Below are 21,368 nucleotides of genomic sequence, written 5' to 3' on the forward strand. Positions count from 1 at the left end.
GCATGGAGGCATGATCTAACACATAAATACCTTGATGTTATACACCCAGAACATAACCTATTCTGCCCTCTTGTGGTCTGTTGCATGAGTTAACATTAATTAAAACTAAAACTATAAACGTTTTAGTTACTTTCAGTAAAATTAAATTAAGTAATAAAAATGAAGAAGAAAAAATCAAATTTATTTTATTTCAGCTGTAGTTGCCAGGGCATGATTTCTCATTTTCATTTAGTTTAACTGTAGATACCAAAATAACTAAATCTACATAACTGAAACGTATGTTTACTTTATGTAAAAACGTAAACGTATATCATATAATATATGCATAAAACTGTATTAAAAACAAACAACAATAAAAATTTCTAAAATACAGATCAAAATAACAAAATCACTAACTACAATAAAAGTAAAAACTGAAAGTGAAATAAAATCTAATTCAAATATAAAGAGTTTGTGACACTTTTTTACCTTTTTTAACCTCTTCAGAACACATCATTGTTAAACAAAGGATACATTGAAAGATTATATATACAAACAAAATAATTACTTACAAATAATAAATACAGAAATATCTAAAAACTAACTATAAACTTGTCTTAAGGGGGACTAATCAACATATATTGCAATTAATTTAGAGAGTTTTAATGCATTCTATTTTTCAGCTGCTTTAAGGATTCGAATGAAATTTTCAAAACATTTTAAATGGCACAAAACTTGGAGCAATTTAAATGAAATTTGAATAAGTCAGTGAAGCTATGATTATAAATGTGGAAACGACTGACCTCTGGTGGTGACCTCTGGAAGTGGCGCTGCAGGTCCAATAGATGTCTTCATATTTCAATGAGGTCATAAAGAAATTGCATAAGAAAGAAGGATTTCGTAATCAGGTCCCAGTTCAACTGAATTTTTATTATTCCAAGATGAAAGAGCTGGTAACATTGATCTAACTTGAATCACTTTTTATGAGTACCCTGATAAGACGAGTTTAGCAGATTCATTTGTTAACATATTTTGGTTAACACAAATCCCCAACTCATACTAATGCTTTGTCCTGTGTCTACACTGGCATTTATTACTGACTCCAAACAGTAATTACAGATGTGTGTGTGTATTCTGAGACACAAAATGCATGAAAACTGACTCTGAAAGATGACTCTTAAATCCTATTTCCTTTTTCACAGGATCAACTCTAGCTGTAGGTTTGTAATAGAATGTCTGGATGTTCATTTTCTTGGATTCTGGTCAAGTGTAGTTTATGTGTATCCATGCAAAGTTAATCTAAAAATTCAGGCCTACGCATAGCCAACAATAAAGTTCATTGCTCTTCGGTCCATTTATCATTTAATTTGTAAAATGAACTTGAATATGTAATGTGGGAGGATTCAAACTCAGTTCACATCTGTCTTTACAATAGTTTTTTTCATTGTACAGAAAGGTTACGACCCACACGGGGATATAATCAAATTCATTAAAGAGGAGAGAAAACTGATGGATTCATAAAGACCCACAGTATAAACAGCCCTTGTTAAAGATGGGAATTAAAATCACGTTTTCTCATTTTAGGCTGTTTTTTTCCCCTAGCTGCTTATCTACATCATCTTCCAAACTCCCATGCCAAGCATTTTCTAAGTAAATTCTTCTTTATTGCAAGAAAATAACAAAAAGGATCACATGCATGATGTAAAATGTTAGAATCCTTTGTTTTTCAAAGGCTGGTTTTATAGCTAGCATTACATGCATCCTCAGTACAAACAATCAAATATTCTCACACCTATAAATAATTTGACAACTTGATTGGTGATATTGCACAATATATACAGTGCCCTCCACTAATATTGGCACCCTTGGTAAATATGAGCAAAGACGGCTATGAAAATAAATCTGCTTTGTTTATCTTTATGATCTTACATTCAAAAAATTCACAAAATGCTAACCTTTCATTGAAGTAAAACAATTAAAAGTGGGGGGAAACTTACGTTATGAAATAAATGTTTTTTCTCATATGCATGTTGGGCACAATTATTGGCACCCTTAGAAATTATAATGAGTAAAATATCTCTGAAGTATATTCCCATTCATATTTGAATTTATTTAGCACACTAGAATGACTAGGAGTATGATATTGTCCAGCAATAACTTCCTGTTTCACAGGATTATAAATATGAGGAGCACAAAGGCCAAATTTCCTTAATCATCCATCACAAGGAATAAAACCAAATAATATAGTTCTGATGTGCAGAACAAGATTGTTGAGCTTCACAAAATAGAAAATGGCTGTAAGAAAAGAGCTAAAGCATTGAAAATCCCAATTTCCATCATTAGGACAATAATTAAGAATTCAAATTAAACTGAAGATGTTACAAATCTGCCTGGAAAAGGACGTGTGTTTATATCGTCCTAATGCATGGTGAAGAGGAGAGTTTAAGCGTCCAAAGATTCTCCAAGGATCACAGTAGGAGAATTGCAGAGATTAGTTGAGTCTTGGGGCCAAAAGACTAAAAAAAAAATTCAAACAGCCCCTACGTCACCACATGTTGTTCTGGAGGGTTTTAAGAAAAATCCTCCTTGCTCATCCAATAACAAACTCATAGCATATTCAGTTGTCAGACACAACTTGAATTTCAAATGGGAATGGCTTCTGTGGTCAGATGAAACTAAAAAAAAGAGCTTTCTGGCAGCAAACACTCAAGATAGGTTTGGTACAAAAAGTACCCCATGCCCACGGTTAAATATACTGCTGGATCTTTAATGTTGTGGGCTTATTTTTCTGCCAGAGGTCCTGGACATCTTGTTCAGATACATGGCATCATGGATTCTAGCAAATACCAACAGATAAAAAATTTAAACCTGACTGCATCTGTTAGACGTTCTATAATGATCTGTGTTCGGATCTTCCATCAGGACAGTGATCCAAATCAAACATCAAAATCAACACAAAAATGTGTCACTGAGCATAAAATGAAGCTTTTGCCATGGCCCTCCCAGTTGCCTAACCCCAACCCTATAGAAAATGCGTGAGGTGAACTGAAGAGAAGAAGCACCAGCATGGAGCTGGGAAACTAAAGGATCTGAAGAGTTTCTGTATGAAGGAATGGGCTCTGATCTCTTGTCAGGTGTTCTCCAAACTCTTCAGGCATTAAAGAAGAAAACACAGAGCTGTTATCTTGAATAAAGGACATTGCAATAATTGGGTGCCAATAATTGTGGTCAACATGAACTACAGAAAAACATTTATTTCATAAAGAGATTTTCCCCCTGCTTTCCATGGTTTTACTTAAATGATAGGTTAGAATATTGTGAATTTTTTGAATGAAAGATTAAAAGGATAAACAATGCAGATTTATTCTTACAGCCACCTTTGCTCATATTTACCAAGGGTGCCAATGTTAGTGGAGGGCACTATATACATATATATATATATATATTACTATTTTGTTTTATTCTCATATCTCATCTTAAGCATGTACTGTAGTACTTGCACTAAGTTTTAGAAAACTTTATTAAGGCGAAAATTATTGGATGTGCTGGAAATGGCTACAACCAAGGGAAAGTAATTTCAAATAGTTTTTTCAGAATAAACACTGAAAATTGTTTGTGATAATTTCACTTTTGCTTGGATCATCATAATTTTAAACGTCAGTTTACATTTTATTAAATGTGCAAAGTATACGATTATTTTTTAACATACAGAACAGTACAAAATTCAAAATATTAACAGTAGTGACACTTGAAAAGGCAACAATAAAAGTAAAACAGAGTACAAATAAATAAATGAATAATAAATAAATAAATAAAATAGTGGATTATATTACATAAGATTCCTTACACAAAGACCTTATATGCAGAGCGAATTCTACCCCAAAATAACATTCAGATAATCCTCCATTTCTCTTAAGAAGACCACAAAGACAGGTTTACAAACGTTTACATAATTTGCATTTGTGAATGTAAAATTTGCCAAAGAAAAGAATGAAATTAACAATAAGACAAATATTTACTGTTGTGGCGTCTGAGGATTCAAAGTTTAAGATGGAAAGGACCAAACACTACAATCTACGTAAAATACACGCTAAACTAGCAAATACATTTAAGCGCGCAAGGCTAAAACGTTTCCAAGACGGTTACAGCGATCTTTATACAAAAACAGACCTGAAATCTGTTACAACCATTGGGAGATAAAAATCCTAGAAAAAAGTCCCTATAACGCCCTTCTGTGGTGCAGAGTCGCACTTCGGTTTTGTAACCTCCGTAGGAAGTCCTTCCTCAAAAAAGAAAACGGAGGGAGTGCGGAAGTCAAACAGCTACACAAAGGACGCGTGAACTGCATAAACAGGGCACATTAAAACAACCATCCGAGGTATTTTGAGCTTAAATATTTGTAAACGTTGTTATAACACATAATCGTTTGCTTTACGTCTTACAGTGTGTTTATATTAATCGTTTTGTGATCATTTCTGTGAACTTACTTAGACTTGACTTTGACTTTCTTTACTTTCGCTTTCCTCCGTGTGAGCACAGCTATCGACGCGTTGTTACTTTGTTTTCTTTTCAGTATCACATATGTTTATCTTTGCTGGTTTTTAAACACCCATACGTATGTTTTATCGATAAACTGTATAATATATACTTCTCGTTTTCGGATTTAGCTACAGTATGGCCACAGAAACGGTCTACAACGCCACAACAACAGTGCAGGAGCCCAAATCCAAAAAATGGTTCATCGTGCCGTCAGAGAACCTGGACAAAGTTAGATTCGGGATAAAAGTGGTTGAAGTGGTGAGTAGCATGTTTCATGTTTGTCTGAAAACACAAATAGACACCAATGTGACCACATGTTTACATGTGCTGTGGTCGTAATTTATACGAGATGTCAATACCGTCCTTAAATAGGCTTTTCTAAAATAGCTATATACGCACTTTGCTTTATACTTATGTTAAAAACTTTTTTAAACTTTTCAAAACACATTGGGACATGATTTGGATAAGAGGTCAGGAGAGTGACTAAGTTGCTAGTCCAGTTTAAAGAGTTAGCAATACCTATTGGAAAAGTGTAAGTTTCCCTTTAAGTGTATAATAGTAAACAGTAACGCTGGAAGTTCATTAACCTGCAAAAGGTGGGGCTAAAGTATAACTTGTATGAAGTGTTCATTAGAATATTGTGGTTTTTGTTACATGCTAACGAAGGATTCTGCTGAATGAATGATGGGAACTTGTCTGCATTTAATAATGACAGGCTTATTTTCTAACCATTTCAGCATTCCAGTCATATGCTGCTTGGTTGTTGGTCATGGGGCTTTTTGTACAGTAGCTGAGAGTCTTGATCTTCGTCTGAGTTCAAGTAAAAATTCCCTCCATTTCCTTGGTGTCTTCCATATGTGTCTAACTGACTTGTACAATTTATGACGAAGCAGAAAATGCACACACCTTGGTTCCCTAAGAATAAGTGCTGGTGTATCTACTATTTGAGTGGCTGTTTAGTAGATATTGCTTATGCTTTGCAAAGAGGCTCATATGAGGGTGAGGTCTTTGTTTGTTTTGTATGAGGTTCAGCGTCATTCATTTACTGCAGTACAATAAGCATTGCGACATATTATTCTTAATCCCAAATACTGGCATAGGCTTGACGAGTGTTTGCAAAATCTTTTATAATTTATGGCAAATGTGTATGTGCTTTCATTTGCTGAGTGACCTAGAGATGGTGCTGAATCAGCGTTTCTTTGTTTTTAAAATGAAATCCAAATATTTTATTTTCTGGGCTAAATTAGATTTTGAATCCCTGATTTTCAATGTAGTATGAAATTTTTGCGTCTTGATTTTTAGCTTCTGCCATCTACTCTCAAAGTGTCCCTAATTGGTTGTCACTTTATATTAAGTGTTTGAATTCGCAAGGTCACAGCTGAGAAGATCAAAGGGCGTTGTCTGCTTGCATGTGACAAACTAAGTGATATCAGGTGTAAGAAATGACTGTCTGCCTTTAAACTGTAAATGCAATTAGAGAGCAGATGCTAAATTCAATTACACACTCGTTCTTAACTTTCCCAGTATGTTGTGGCGAGTCAAGAAAGTTTAAATGACGTTGAAATTGCATGCTAAAAGCAAGAATCTTTTCTAAGTACAGGGAAGTATGCTTCAGAACACATTAAATTTAGCCAGTAATTTGCCACATAGAGGTCAACATTGAGACAATTATACTTTTTAAATGCCCCTGGAGTCCATGGCTTGGTCTCATGCTTTGCAGGAAATTAGATAATATCAAGTGTTTCTCCTGTAGTGTATTCAGGGAAATTGCCACTGGAGTTTTTTTGTCCATTCTCCTCGTGACATTAAACAGTATGTTATTATGATGACAGTACAGAGACTTACTGTTTAATCATATACAGTTCAATAAAACAAGTAAATGAAATTAAAAAATGTACACAGTACTTTGTTTGTCTAAATGTTTTTAATATTTTTCTTTGTTTAATGATTGAGATTATAATTTTTCATGAACAGGTGTCTTCTGGATGCCCTTGAAATTCCCTAGTTTAATTTCCTTTTCCACTTAGCCACTGGCATAATAATACCAGAACACCTTGGTACTTCCCAGATGAAATCTCATCTAGATCAGTTGCCGTGCTGAAGCTGGTTATTAGAGGCCCTACAGTGAGAAGAGTATCTTTTCTTATCTACCTCCAAACCACTTTATCAAAGCATTGCCCACAAACCATAGTGTTTGTATTTTGTGGTGTATATACACTACTAGTCAAAAGTTTCTGAACAGTAAGATTTTTAATGTTTTTTAAAATGAAGTCTTTTCTGCTCACCAAGCCTGCATTTATTTGATTCAAACAAACAGTTTTCTTTTTTTATTCCCCAGAATTTTTTTGATGAATAGAAAGATCTAAAGATCAGCATTTAACAGAAATAAAAAGCTTTTGTAACAATATACACTACACTATTTAAAAGCTTGGAGTCAGTATAATTTTTTTTTTTTTTTTGGGAAAGAAATTATGTAAATTAATACTTTTATTTATCAAAGATACTTTAAACTGGTCAAAAGTGATGGTAAAGACATTTATAATAATTTAAAGACATTTAAATCTCAGATAAATGCTGTTTTTCTGAACTTTCTATTGATCAAAGAAACCTGAAAAAATTCTACTCAGCTGTTTTCAACATCATTATAATAATAATAATAAATGTTTTTTGAGGAGTAAGTTATAGTATTAGAATGATTTCTAAAGGATCATGTGACTGGAATAATGATACTAAAAATTCAGCTTTGAATTCACGGGAATAAATTACATTTTAAAATATATTCAAATTGAAAATTTATTTCAAATTGTAAAAAAAAACTATTACACATTTTTACTGTTTGTCCTGTATTTTGGATCAAATAAATGCAGGCTTGGTGAGGAGAAGAGACTTCACTTTTTTGAAAAACATTAAAAATCTTACTGTCCAAAAACTTTTGACTGGTAGTGTAAACCCAGTGCAGTGTACAGTATTAGTCATTTAATAGTGTGAGTTTGCAGTTTTTAAAAAAGTCAACCATTTGATATTCATTCTAGCTCTGTGCAATGATTAATCTTGATTAATCGCATCCAAAATAAAAGTTTTTGTTTACATAATATGTGTGTGTGTGCTGTGTATATTTATTATGTGTATATAAATACACACACATGCACGGATATATTTAATAAAAATATATGTTTATATACTAAATATATTTACATATAATATTAACTGTATCAATTAAAAATTATACATTTAAATACTTGTAAATATTTTCTAAATATATACTGTATGTGTGTACATTTATATATACCTAATAAATATACACAGCACACTCACATACATTATGTAAACAAAAAGTTTTATTTTGAAAGCGATTTAATTGCGTTGCACAGCACTTTTCATTCCCATTGGTGACACTTGATATTCTGTGCATTTTTAAACAAACTGTTTTCAGTGTTTCTTGACTTTCTTAGACAGCTTTTTTAACTCAGGTTTTGTTTAGGAAATCAGTCTACCCACGATGCATTCAGCAGAGCAGAGACAGCTGACTGCAGTCAAGTGACTGTACTGTAGTGTCAAGACTCAAGAAATGTTATGCTTTGGATATATTACTGTGGAAAGTCTAATCCAATTCAGATCAATTTTCGCACTTTAATAATCATTTTTATGCATGCATTTGCGTGAAACTTTTTGTGTTTTGGTTTCAGACTGAAATTAGCTCTGTATGGTTTCGTTTTCACCATTTCAGCATGCTTTGTTTCATTTTAGGGAATTTCGTTCATGAATGTCAAATAAGCTCCTTTTTGGGTGGCGAGCAGGCAGTGTCTTTATTTTGTTGAACAGCTAACTGTTCTATCCGGCTTATTTGGACGGAGGATTTCTAATGGATTCTATGCGGTAGCGATAAGGTTCTGCTTGTTAAGTGACAAAAACAATTCCATTTGAACCTGCCCTGTTCCTTCCTAGCAGTCAGGGCTGTCAAAGCTGAAAACAGACGTTATGAGTCAGACGTGTGGGCTAGTCTGGCTTTGTCATTTTGACGTTGTTTCTTATGAAAATTGTATTTTGTGTAAATGAGAGCACTGTTACGATTTCCTCTTCCTCCTTATTAATACTTACTGTATATCCCTGAATCTGTTCTCCTTTTACCAGATGAATGCCAAATACCAAGTATTTGTTGTATGTATGTTAAAAGATTGTTAAAAGGTGTTTTGTTGTTATTATTTTCTATACTCTCTTCATAGTGATTTATAAATGTATATTTTATATTCTCAAACTGTATTAAAACTGTAAGCATATTAGTTAATGCTATGTGAAAGAGAGATTATTTCATCACCAAGCCCAGAGTTTAACAGCAGAGAAGTTGAATAAATAGTCACCACAACAAACAATGGCATGAGTTATTTTGAGGGACTTCTCCTGTAGTATATTTGAGTAACTTTATAAGTATGACAGCATCAGCTGCAGTCTCATTTTATTCCAGTTTCACTTCATTAAAGGGAAATGGAGTAGAAGAAATCTCCTGGAATTGATGTAACATTTAACCTTTGGACTGGAAGTCCTTTTAGTAATGTTCATGTGACTCAAACATAAAGTACAGTATGATGTTGAGTATCGCTTTTGCGAAAGTCATGCTTGTGATGTTTTCATTTCCTTTGAACCGACAATTAAACACTAAGTTGGCTTGGGTGTGCATGTGTTTTCCCAGCGTGAATGTTCTGGGTAAATAGCTTATTTTCGGAATTCGGGAATCCCCTACCTGATGCTGATGAATTTACATCACACCTGATTTTTACATCACACCTGGTTCAAATTGTGACTGAGAATGCACATGCCCTAACAAAGTGTTAAATACAATATTTCGGCACTTAGGAGAATATAATAAAATCATTCATGAGGTCTTGTATACAGGATAGAGTTGTTGAAGTAAAAAATAAGATGATACTGCCACCTGGTGGTTAACTGATGCACTTGGATTTCATTTGTGTCCCCTCAGCTCCTTTCGTTTGTGGCTTTTGTGATGGAGGAGGTCGTGTCCAACTGTACGGAATGTGGACCTCTCTACTTTTTTGAATTTGTCAGTTGCACAGCCTTTCTCTTCACACTGTTGCTCCTCATCCTCCTGGCCACAACGTTGCACAGGAGAGTTGGAATTAACAGCTGGCCTACTCTGGTAAGTAAAAAAAAAAACAACAAAAATTATTATCATCATTATTATTATTATTTTTTTTTAATGGGATAGTTTACCAGAGGATAAAAATTCTGTCATTACTCACCCTCAAACTCATAAGACCTTCAGAACACATATTACAATATTTCTGATGAAATCCGAGAGCTTTCTCACCCTGTATAGACAGCAACACAACTGACATGTTCAAAGCCCAGTAAGGTAGTAAGGACATCATTAAAATACTCCATGTGACATCAGTGGTTCAACTGTAATGATATGAAGCTACAAGAATGCTTTTTGCATTCTCTAAACCAAATTCTCAATAGCCTAAACCAGTTTGTCAAATAAATCAGTCTTTCTGCAAAACCTTAAACAAGTTCAGGCAGTTTAGACACTTTTGCATATCTCACTACTTTCACTACTCTATCTCACTACTCACTACTCTAAAACTCTAAACACATTCTCACTCACTGAGACACAATTTGCTCTGTGATGAACTTGTGATGCAAAACCCCTAAACACAAGAAAGCAAAAGTTAAGCACAACTGCAATACGGCTGTCATCATTTACACACAATAATTCAAAATTCTTCACACTTGTTTGTAAATATTTAAATATACAAAATATAAGCCAGTTCAAAGTGCACAGAAGGCATGGGTGCATCTGTCAATCTGAGAGGTACAAAAGAGTGTATATGTGAAATACTGTACAGTATATAGTAATTATTTTGCAAAAAAAAAGATACATAAACATACACTCAAAAGAAATCACACCTAAGTTTGGTAAATATACCCCAAAAAAAGAAAAAATGCACACACATATGTGTCTGTATGAAGATTTCAGATGCAAAAGCCCCTAAATCCATCTGACGTATTTCTTTAAAATTAGCATTTCTTTCTGGCTACTTTGTGTAGGTTTCTGGTACTTCTGTACTTCTGATTGGGCTGAGGCTGAAACGAATTTGAAGTAAAAGTATTTGATGGACATATACTATCTATCCATCTATCCATCTATCTATCTATCTATATATATATATATAGAGTATGTGTGTATGTTTTTTTTGAATGTATGTATGTTTATGTCTCTCTTTTAATTGCAAAACAATTACTATATACAGTAAACATTATTATTTTTTAACTACATGCACTGGGCACTGTGTTCTCCTTTCTTTGTTGTTTTTTTTTTTGTAAGTTAGTGTCTAATGAATGATCTGTAGTGTGTATAGTATTGACTAATGTGTGTATGACTTGAAAGCTTTGTTTGATTTTGAGTACAGGTAAAATGGTTTTGAAGCGATTGTTTGATTTTGCCAGAGGATTTAGTTTGAACATTTGGATTTGTGTTTAAGGTTTTGAGAAAATGAATGATGGTTTCAAAAAATGTGTAATGACAGACGTTTTATTTTTGAGTGAACTATCCCTTTAATTTTTACAATATTACAATCTGCAAATGTTAAATATTATAAAAACTTTAGAATATTATATTAATAATAATTGTGCATACAATGTAAAAGTCTATAAACAAAAATAAATGTTAGTAACAAAAAATAATTTTTTATGAAAATAATTGGCCGCTCCTTACCAGTCAGAATCACCTATTCCAGAGGATGCAATTTTATCTCATTTACAGTTAAAGGGCTCTGAGGGCCACATATAATGTTATCAAAACAACATTTATATAAAAAAAAAATCATAATTAAGATGTGATAAGCTATTTTCTGTCCTGTTTTTCTGTCCTGTTTTTACCCCCCCCCTCATCAGAACGCACTTTTTGAATAAGTCGTGGCAGATTGTAGACTCGGAAGTAAACGCCTACTGCTATCATTAACAGTTGTGTATGTTTGACAGCATACATTCCTCATAGTTGGATGCTGCTCTGATTAAGGGCAAAAACACATAACTCTAATACGCATCAAATATTCTGTTTAACAGACAAAGCAATATTGACGATGTAATGAAAACCATTACTTGCTGAAGCAGTCTGGATCTTCATTAAAAATAAAGTTTATTCACTCTTTCCTGCCCGGATCAAAAAAAAGGCAATGCGATGACTGTTTTTCCACAGCATGGCACTGAACAGTGCCTCGTTGTCTTCAGTGCTATCGTAATCGCTTGGTTTCTGCATGTTCACCTTTCTCGTAAACACTTCTTATGCAAATTGGCGAGCGTGGCTAAACAGGCAGTGATGTCAATCTTCTGTGGAGGCGGTGCTTATCTACTTATTACATCATAGAGTAGAACATTCCAAAAGCTGTTGTTTTGGCAGACTGCCTTCAATATTAGCTGTTTTTAGACTAATGACTAAGTTTTGAGTTCTGAAACTTAAAGGATGTTTTTATAGCACGACGGCTTCTTATATGTCAGAAGATCAATGGAATTTTGGCTTCTCAGTTCATCAACCCCTAAAAATTCTTTTCATTTTTCTATAGGATTTTGGATACACAACAACCATGGCAATCTTATTCCTCCTTGCCAGCATTGTGTTTGGGGCAGGCAATGGTAACACGGCTCTGGAGCAGGGCGCAGTGGTATGATGGCACTCAAATTGTGTTTTATCTGATATGACAACATAGCTGCTACTGACCGGCAAACATTTAACTGTCTTTCCTGTATTACAGGCATTTGGCTTCCTAGCCACGGTGGCCTTCTGTGCTGACTTTGGTTTGTTTATAAAGTATCGTGGTACTCCTTGCCAAAAGAGAAACAACCAACAAGCAGACCAAGCACCCAGACCAGAGAGTGAGAAACTTAATGCTAATGGAGCTGAATCAAACTGAAGCATGTGACCAGCAGTCTGGTGTTGTATACGAAAGCTTTTCCCTTTTGATAATTTTTTTGTACATCAGAAATATTTTTACCCAAAGCAAAAAAATATTTCCATTTCGGTCAGTTGCTAACTGGCACGTTGAACCAGTTTTTTATTGTGCCTGAATTATTTTTATATTTTTCTTAAGTCGTAATTTCACTAAACAACATTTGTGCGGGTCGATTTCTCACACAGATATCCTTTATAAAACAAACAAAAAATATTTTGGCCGTACTGAGTGTTGTTTTGTATGATTTAAGAAAATTTAAGTCATCATATCCTTACTGGAGTGTATGTGCTGCACAGTTTTAGACAATTTATACTTACGAATTAACAAGTACAAAGAGATGCACTGTATTTCTTAAAGAAGTACTCATTCCTGATTGTTTTTATAATTATATATGCATTCCTGAAATAATATATTTTGAAGAAAAATCAGGGTTTGAACATTGATTTATTATTATCTGTTTTACGGCACAGGAATATGAATATAATATTGGATAAGAGGCTCAAAAAATCATGAAATTTTTTAACACTTGCACTGTAAACACAAATGTCCTTAAATCATTTTTACTGTAAAGATGTTTAGTGAGCTGTTGAAATAAATGTGGTGACAGCAGGATGAAGATGTTATGGCCCTGTGATTATCATGTTTTGCTGTGCAAGGGACGTCAGGGGTGTACAGTCATAGATTTTTTTGTTTTTTTTTTTTATTGAAATGTCATTTTTATATTGTGTGAAGCTAGAAAGTTGTATATTTTCTTTTGTGCTTTATCTTGTTCCGTGTGAGCCCAGATGTGTGTTAATCTATGAACGTGAAGCGTTAATTCTAATTGAAGTTTAACACCCTTTCCAGACAGATATTTGTCTTTATTTGGAGGTATGTGCGTTTAGGCCTAAATGTGTTTGATTAAATGCCCGCAGAGATGTACGGACTGCAAGTTTTGAGACACTAATCTGCCTTACGCTTCCACCCTCCTGACTGCTGCTTTCTGTGTTAATTAAGCATTGTGTAATTTTTTTTAAAATCCTGATATTGTGTTGATGCTTTGAAAATAGCCACTATTAATCATTTTTAAAATATAGATCAATCATCTGGTTAGATTTAATTATTGCGAAGGGTTGTATGATTTTTAAAATGCAAAGACTAGTGGGTCTGTTTGAATACCAGCATTGTTTCTGTGAAAAGTCACATGGAACATTTTACAACACTGTTTTTGTAAACATCTTTCCATTCCAGTTAAGCAATAAATAGCTCCTGGGCTCTGATTATCAGACTTCTGTTTTTATGTGTGGCTTGTTTGGAAACATGCTTGTTAAGGCTTAGCAAACCAGTGATTTATAGCTGAACAACAACACTGTGTATGTGATTTAGTGGTTCAAACACATGTACAGCCTGGCTTAAATGGATAGTTTACCAAAAAAATGAAGATTCTGTTATTAATTACTCACCCTCATGTTGTTCCAAACCATTTAAGACCTTCATTCATTTTCAGAACACAAATTAAGATATATTTGATGAAATCCAAAAGCTTTCTAACCCTGTATAGACAGTAAGGGTCCTACCACGGTAAAGGCACAGAAACATAGTAAGGATATTGTTAAAACAATAAATGTGACATCAGTTGTTTAACCATAATTTTATGAAGCTATGTCGCATGAACTATTTTAACGATGTTTTTGTGTTTTGACCATGGTAGTACCCTTGCTGTCTACAGAGGGTCAGAAAGCTCTCGGATTTCATCAAAAATATCTCAATTTGTGTTCCAAATATGAACAAAGGTCTTATTGTTTTGGAACAACATTCTATTAATAATAGAATTTTAATTTTTGGGTTAACTTGTCATGTATCCTAAATATTAGAGTAGTGATTTTCATAAATATTAATTTATTTTGCCTTTAAAAATGAAGTACTTGTGACCCTGGACCAAAAACCGTTTTAAGTAGCACTGGTATATTTGTAGCAATAGCCAAAAATACATTGTATGGGTCAAAATGATTGTTTTTTCTTTTATGCCAAAAATCATTAGGATATTATGCAAAGCTCGTCTCCCATGAAGAAATTTTGTACATTTCCAAAGGTAAATATATCAAAACTTAATTTGATTAGTAATATCCATTGCTAAAAACTTCATTTTGACAACTTTAAAGGGGATGTTCTCAATATTTTGATTTATTTATTTAATTTTTGCACCCTCAGATTCCAGAGTTTCAAATAGTTGTATCTCGACCAAATATTGTCCTATCCTAACAAACCATACATCAATTGAAAGCTTATATATTCAACTTACAGATAGGCCTATATCACTTCCAAAAAAATACCCCTATGACTGGTTTTGTGGTCCAGGTCACATTTATACTGCTCTTGCATGTTTGTACCTGTTTCTGACTTGGTTAAATTTAAATATAGCCCGAGTATATCAATGTTTATTAGTAATTTATTTTATGTTCATTTTTCGGAAGATTTATTTATTTTGTAAAACTTTATTTCACTAAAGCTAACACTAGATGTCACTGAATGCACAGTTACCATCTACCGATGACCGAATATTTGCCTTTGAAGATACTTTTCACTTCAGGTACGACAGACATAAACGATGGTTTTGGTTGAATAACAATTTTGACTTTTTGTTTGATTTTACAGCCATTTTTTAAACTGACATTTTGCTTACAAAGTAAATGTTTATGATAGGACTAAATCTCTCCAGACTAAATTAGCTTGCTGATCAGCTTAAAAGTGCCCAGAAACCCTTACAAAATCAGCCAGGTGACTGCAGGAACCATTTGAGATTAGCATATTTTATTATTGCAGACTCAATAAGATGCATGTTTATTTATACACTGATTTGGTGATCAGGTTGGGTAACCAGCTAAACCATTCGAGGACCAGCTTGGACATCATTTTTAGCTGGTATACTTAGTGATGATGCGTAATTTGCATATTTTAAAACTTACCCAATTTATCATACAGAATTATTGGTGTTTATATACGGCACGTTTTAATTCCAACTGATGAGAATGAGGAAAACAGAGTCCGTTTACCTGTGGTACCTCCCCTCAAAGTCCGCGTAAACGTTGAAAGAATCTTCCGTGGCGCGTAAAGGGGAGGGACCGGCGCGCGAGATGAACGCGCTGTACTTACTTTCACTCATCTGCACAGCGGCTTGAGGATGGAGCTCGACTCCTTGTGTGGAGCGTATGTTTGCTCAGTGCTCTGTGTTTAATGACAGGCAGCGAAGCAACAATTTACCTGGGATTATTTTTCATGTTCGTTAAAGGTGAGTGAAACGCTCTCTCTAATCTCACTGTGCAGTAGTGCCTTGCTCTTTAATCACTTTAAAGTAAAAGAGGATGGGGATTATTTTTGCAAGTATTAATTTACAGTAGTAGAGAACTTAATTGGAGGCACTTCAGGTGTAGCACTAATGTGTGGTTACGAAGTTGTTGTGTATTGTTGCTTTGTCCTTTAACGTTACAGTAATAGGCCTGCATGTCATTTGTTTCATTTAATTTTTTAATCAATTAATTTGAAGCCTGGATAAAATAGCGTGCTGTAAGATAAACAACAGAACAGTTTTTAGTTAAAGGCTCTTTATTATTTAATTTTTTGCATGCATAATTGGACACAGAACCAGAACACAAGAAGAAAAAAATTATTAGTCATATAGGTGCTTTTGAATTACAATAATTAAGTCATTTTTTCCCAGATGATGTGTGTAGTAGGGTAGACTTTTAAAAGTCCGCTAGACTTTGACTTACGTTTTGACTTTCGTTTTAAAATGATAACAAATTTCTCAAACTGTTTTTGTGGCACTCATCAGTCGTCATTTACAAAGAGGCGATTCCGTCAGTGTCCAGATGGGGGTGAACAGTTAAAGCAAGTGATGTGCATAAGACCGGCTTAAGTTTATTTTACTTGAACATGTCTGTAGACAGACATTAATTATTTACTTACTTCTGTAATACTTGGATGTTTTGGGTCTCAGTTGTGAAAGCCAGAGAGAATCATAGTATTACGTATTACGTAAATATTGAAACATTGATATGCACATCTTGGATGGATTTTACTGTAAAAGTACAGTGTTACCATATTACAACCGTTCTGCTGACTGTATGTTTTTAAATTATGTTACTGTACCAAATATAAAATGTACTGGTAATAACATGTCATCATAAGGTCATTTAAAAATTATTTGCAAAAACAGATAACTCATGTTTTTTATTATGTTATCGTGTTTTTACTGTGTTTTATTGTTAGTTTGATGTATTTTTAAAGTTATTTTTTACCTAATCAAAATTACCCAACTGCAGTTCGATTGAGATTAATTGGAATGCATAATGAAAAAACATCATTTTTGAAAATCTCTTTTTGCAAATGAACTCCTCATATATACACGTTTAATTACATATATATTACATAAACGTTGCGTTCAAACATTTTTTTTTCTTTTGAAATATATATATATATTTTTTTGCTGCAAAGACGCATTACCTTGATTAAAAGTGACAGTTAAGGCTGATATTTCAAAGATTTGAGATATTTCAAATGAATACTTTGAACTATTTATCAAAGAATTATTAAATTTCTGAAGGATAATTGAAGAGAGCTTTGCTATTACAGACATAAATTACATTTTAAAATACATTAAAATACAAATAGTTATTTTGAATTATTATAATATTTCACAATATTATTGTTCAATGTTTTATTTATTTTTTTAATCAAATAAATGTTTTTTGTTTTTTGTTTTTTTCAAAAGCATTAAAAAGTCTTACCAACCCCTAACTTTTGAATATTAGTGTATGGTAAGGTATCTTACAGTTAATTAGGTAACATGTTTTACTGTAACATTTGTAGTATATTGTCACGGACAAACACACGTGGTGGTGAAAAGTCTGTTTATTTGAGTCTTGGTTATTCTCTGCAAGAACATTTCTAGAAATCTTGATTGTACAGTAGTTGTGCAGTTTGCATCTCATATAACACTCAAGTGTTTCTTTGGGTGTCAGTTTTCATTTAATGTCATTGCTATCTTTACATTCATTTATCTCATATATATTTAAAGTCATGCATATGTGACCATGGACCACAAACGGAGATAAGCTGAATAAATAAGCTTTGGTTTGTATGGTTTGTTTGTATGGTTTGTTATGATAGGACAATATTTGGCTGAGATACAACTATTGGAAAATCTGGAATTTGAGGGTGCAAAAAAATCTAAATACTGAGAAAATTGCCTTTAAAGTTGTCCAAATGAAGTTCTTAGCAATGCATATTACTAATCAAAAATGAAGTTTTGATATATTTACAGTGGGAAATTTACAAAATGTCTTAATGGAACATGATCTTTACGTAATATCCTAATGATTTTTGGCATAAAAGAACAATTTTGACCCATACAATGTATTTTTGGCTATTGCTACAAATATATCCATGCGACTTATGACTAATTTTGTGTTCCAGGGTCACATATGAGATCACATTTCATGCCTGAAAGTGTAATTTAGTTCAGAATCCTGTTCAGGATTCTGTCTTTTCATTAGGTCAATACTTAATGTTTCATGGGTGCCTTGTGTGTCACAAGCATTTAACGCTTCTCCATTTACAGAACGTGTTATGTCCCAACTAATTAGCCAGCTTCCTAAAGAATAATGAGCTGATTCATTTTCAATAGCTGCCTGCGGTCTTGTTCCCATCCTCTTGTAATCGAGCAGGCTGATGAGACGATCACATCCAAATGAATAATTGGTTTGTTGTAAATGATTGAAAATAAGACTAAATGAGCTGAGATGGCAGGATGCAAGACTCTGGTGAGAATCCAGTCGGCTGCATCATTCATTCTCTGTTGAGAGCCATTATTGGTGTTTGTCAAATTAGCCACACTGGATGCAAGGAGAGGAAATTACCTGCTGAGATGGGAGAGAGCAATGCGGTTATCGTGTTGAGAGGAAATCGTAACACGGCAATGGGTTTCACAGGTTGCATCTGACGTGGCACTCCTGTTTGTTTTTAGCATAAGTGAAATGATGCTGAATGTTTGATGCTTAATAATAATGTGTTGACAATAAGTCATCATTAGAGTGTGTTTAAAACCTAATCAAACTCCACTGCAGTTTAGAAGACAGTCATGTTTATCAAGGCTGCATTTATTACAGTAAAACAATGGAATATTTTTACAATTTAAATCTGCTAAATCAAGATGAACCATTTACTCTTGAATTCTAATAAATTAGGTTGTTTTTTACCATTTGGCAAACATCTCACAATTTGCATGTATTATTTATATTGCTTTTTGACAAAATCCTATAAACTCCAATAAGCCATATTTTGTGTCTCTAATATAAGAATAATCAAAGCCACCAGGCTCTGGTGACGACTCGTGGCCTCTGCCGCTGCAGAAATGATTAAGTACCCAGAGCCTGTTCCTGCTGGGAACAAACAGAGTGGGCTTCACCTCACACATACAGGTTCATTTATCAACAGCGCTTTTGATTTTTACAGTGAGATCATTATGAAGGGTTCAAAGTGAACGCTTTATGCTGTTTTTAAACCCATCACTCACAGCACTAAGAAACTGAGTGGGGAGGAAAAGCGCCCACATCATTTAAACAGGGATCTTAAGTGGACTATTGCACACAAAGCTCTTCGATCCTGATGATTTGAACAGGCTAAATTGCTTATTTCTGTATCTATTACCCACAACATATCACCACAACATTCAAAACTGTGTCAGCTGTCATGTTGTGTGCTGCTGGATTTGATATATTACTTGCTGACACAGTCTCATTAATATTCATAGGTATGCATACTGTACGTAAAGTGTAGTTTGCACAAATTGTTTTTGACAGATTTTATGTTGGTACAGTTTTAGAGACAACCATTTACAAATGTTTATAGGATATTGAATTTAATTCAATGAATTTTGTGTGTGTGTTTTTTTTATTTATTATAAATGGGATTAAATATTTTTTACACTATTACCCCTCAGCGGGACGCCTAAGTTTACTTCACCATATTACAAATAAATCCTAATCTAATCATGACGTTGGAAAGGTCTAAGTAAAATATCTAAATAGATAGATATACTAAATAGATATTTTACCACTGTTTTGTGTTACATATTATGTAGGAAAAGTAACAGATTTCTGACCTTTGTCACAAAAATACTTTTTTGTTGCCTTTTTCCCTATCACGCTTCAGAAATCATTAGAAATTATACATCACTGAAAACTTATAATCTCAAAATTCATCCTTTAAAAACCATTTTAAAATCAGACATTGCATTACCATGGAAAATGTACATCAGAATCATCTTACAAAATGTTTTCATTCATGAATTATAAAAATGTAAGTTTTGAAGCATTTTCATGTCTATGTTCAAAAATGGGAGCGACAGTTAAAGGGTTAAACGTTATTTTCTGTGTAATTCTCTCATACAAAGTATCCAGATGACTTTGCTTTTATAAGTCCTATAGTGATTGTTGTTTGTAAATACATTTTCCATCAAAATGTCTTTCTAAGATAAACAATGCTTTGGTTTTGTGTCAGTAGTTTTTTAATCAGTATTTAAAAAAATATGTATTTTTTAAAAGAAATTAGTACGTCTATTGAGCAAAGATGCATTAAATTCACCAGAAGTAATAGTAAGAAATTTATGTTTTTTACAAAAAAATATTTTATTTCTAATAAAAAAAAAAAGTATGGTATCCACAAAAAATTGAGACAAATATTATCAAAGGATCATAGGATAATGAATTAATAGAATTCAATGAATTGTGATTTTTTTAAAATGTATTATAAATGGGATTAAATATTTTTTACACTATTATATTTAATGCAACTACTTTCTAGATCTGTTTTTTTATTTTTATACATTATTTTCTGTGTAATTCTGCCATACAAAGAGTGCAAATGACTTTACTTTTATAAGTCCTATAATGATTGTTGTTTGTAAATATATCTTTCATCAAAATGTCTTTCTAAGATAAACAATGCTTTGGGTCAGTAGTTTTTAAATCAGTATTTAAAAAAAAAAAAAAAAAAAAAAAAAAATATATATATATATATATATATATACATAGAATTTGTTTTTAAGAAATGAGTGCTTTTATTGACCAAAGATGCAAAAAATTCATTAGAAGTAATAGTAAGATATTGACTTTTTTACAAAAATATTTAATTTCTAATGAATGCTTTTCATTTGAACTTTACATTAATGAAAGAATCCTAAAAAAATATGATATCCACAAAAAATTGAGACATATTTTTTAAAGGATTATAGGATATTGAATTAATAGAATTCAGTGAATTGTGATTTATTTTTATACATTATTTTCTGTGTACTTCTGCCATACAAAGAGTGCAAATGACTTTACTTTTATAAGTCCTAAAATGATTGTCATTTGTAAATATATTTACATTATATATATATTAGGAATAAGTGCTTTTATTGAGCAAAGATGCATAAAATTCATTAGAACCAATAGTAAGATATTTACATTTTTAATGAATGCTGTTCCTTTGAACTTTACATTTACACATGAATTGTGATTTTTTTTTTTTACAATTTATTATAAATGGCATTAAAATTTTTTATTATATTTAATGCAGCTACTTTTATATTTAATGCAGCTACTTTCTAGATCTGTTTTCTATTTTTATACATTATTTTCTGTGTAATTCTGCCATACAAAGACTGCAAATGACTTTCATTATAAGTCCTATATGATTGTCGTGTGTAAATACATTTTCCGGCAAAACATTTTTCTGTGACTATAGCAATGTTGCTTTGGGTTTAGGTCATTAATTTTTTATCAGTATTTTTGACAAAAAAAAATAAAAAAAAATAAAGAAATTAGTACTTTTATTGAATAAAGATGCATTAAATTAATCAGA

The 21,368-nt window shown here is 32.7% G+C and overlaps 2 protein-coding genes across 2 annotated transcripts in view; both read left to right on the forward strand.

Annotated features, from left to right (window-relative positions):
* The first annotated feature begins 4,210 nt into the window (after nucleotides 1-4,210).
* On the forward strand, nucleotides 4,211-13,749 carry cmtm6 (CKLF-like MARVEL transmembrane domain containing 6). Its single transcript, XM_051132091.1, has 5 exons — nucleotides 4,211-4,357; nucleotides 4,647-4,776; nucleotides 9,494-9,670; nucleotides 12,096-12,194; nucleotides 12,285-13,749. The coding sequence occupies exons 2-5, from the start codon at nucleotides 4,654-4,656 to the stop codon at nucleotides 12,441-12,443; spliced, it is 558 nt and encodes a 185-aa protein (XP_050988048.1). The 5' UTR covers nucleotides 4,211-4,357; nucleotides 4,647-4,653; the 3' UTR covers nucleotides 12,444-13,749.
* Nucleotides 13,750-15,590: 1,841 nt separating this feature from the next.
* cpne4a (copine IVa) overlaps nucleotides 15,591-21,368 on the forward strand; it is a 64,568-nt gene continuing 58,790 nt past the window's right edge. The window contains exon 1 of the mRNA XM_051131830.1: nucleotides 15,591-15,750. The gene's annotated coding sequence lies outside the window, so the exon portion shown is untranslated. The remainder of the gene's footprint in view (nucleotides 15,751-21,368) is intronic.

The sequence above is a fragment of the Labeo rohita genome, chromosome 16, assembly GCF_022985175.1.
Source record: "Labeo rohita strain BAU-BD-2019 chromosome 16, IGBB_LRoh.1.0, whole genome shotgun sequence".
Classification (NCBI taxonomy): domain Eukaryota; kingdom Metazoa; phylum Chordata; class Actinopteri; order Cypriniformes; family Cyprinidae; genus Labeo; species Labeo rohita.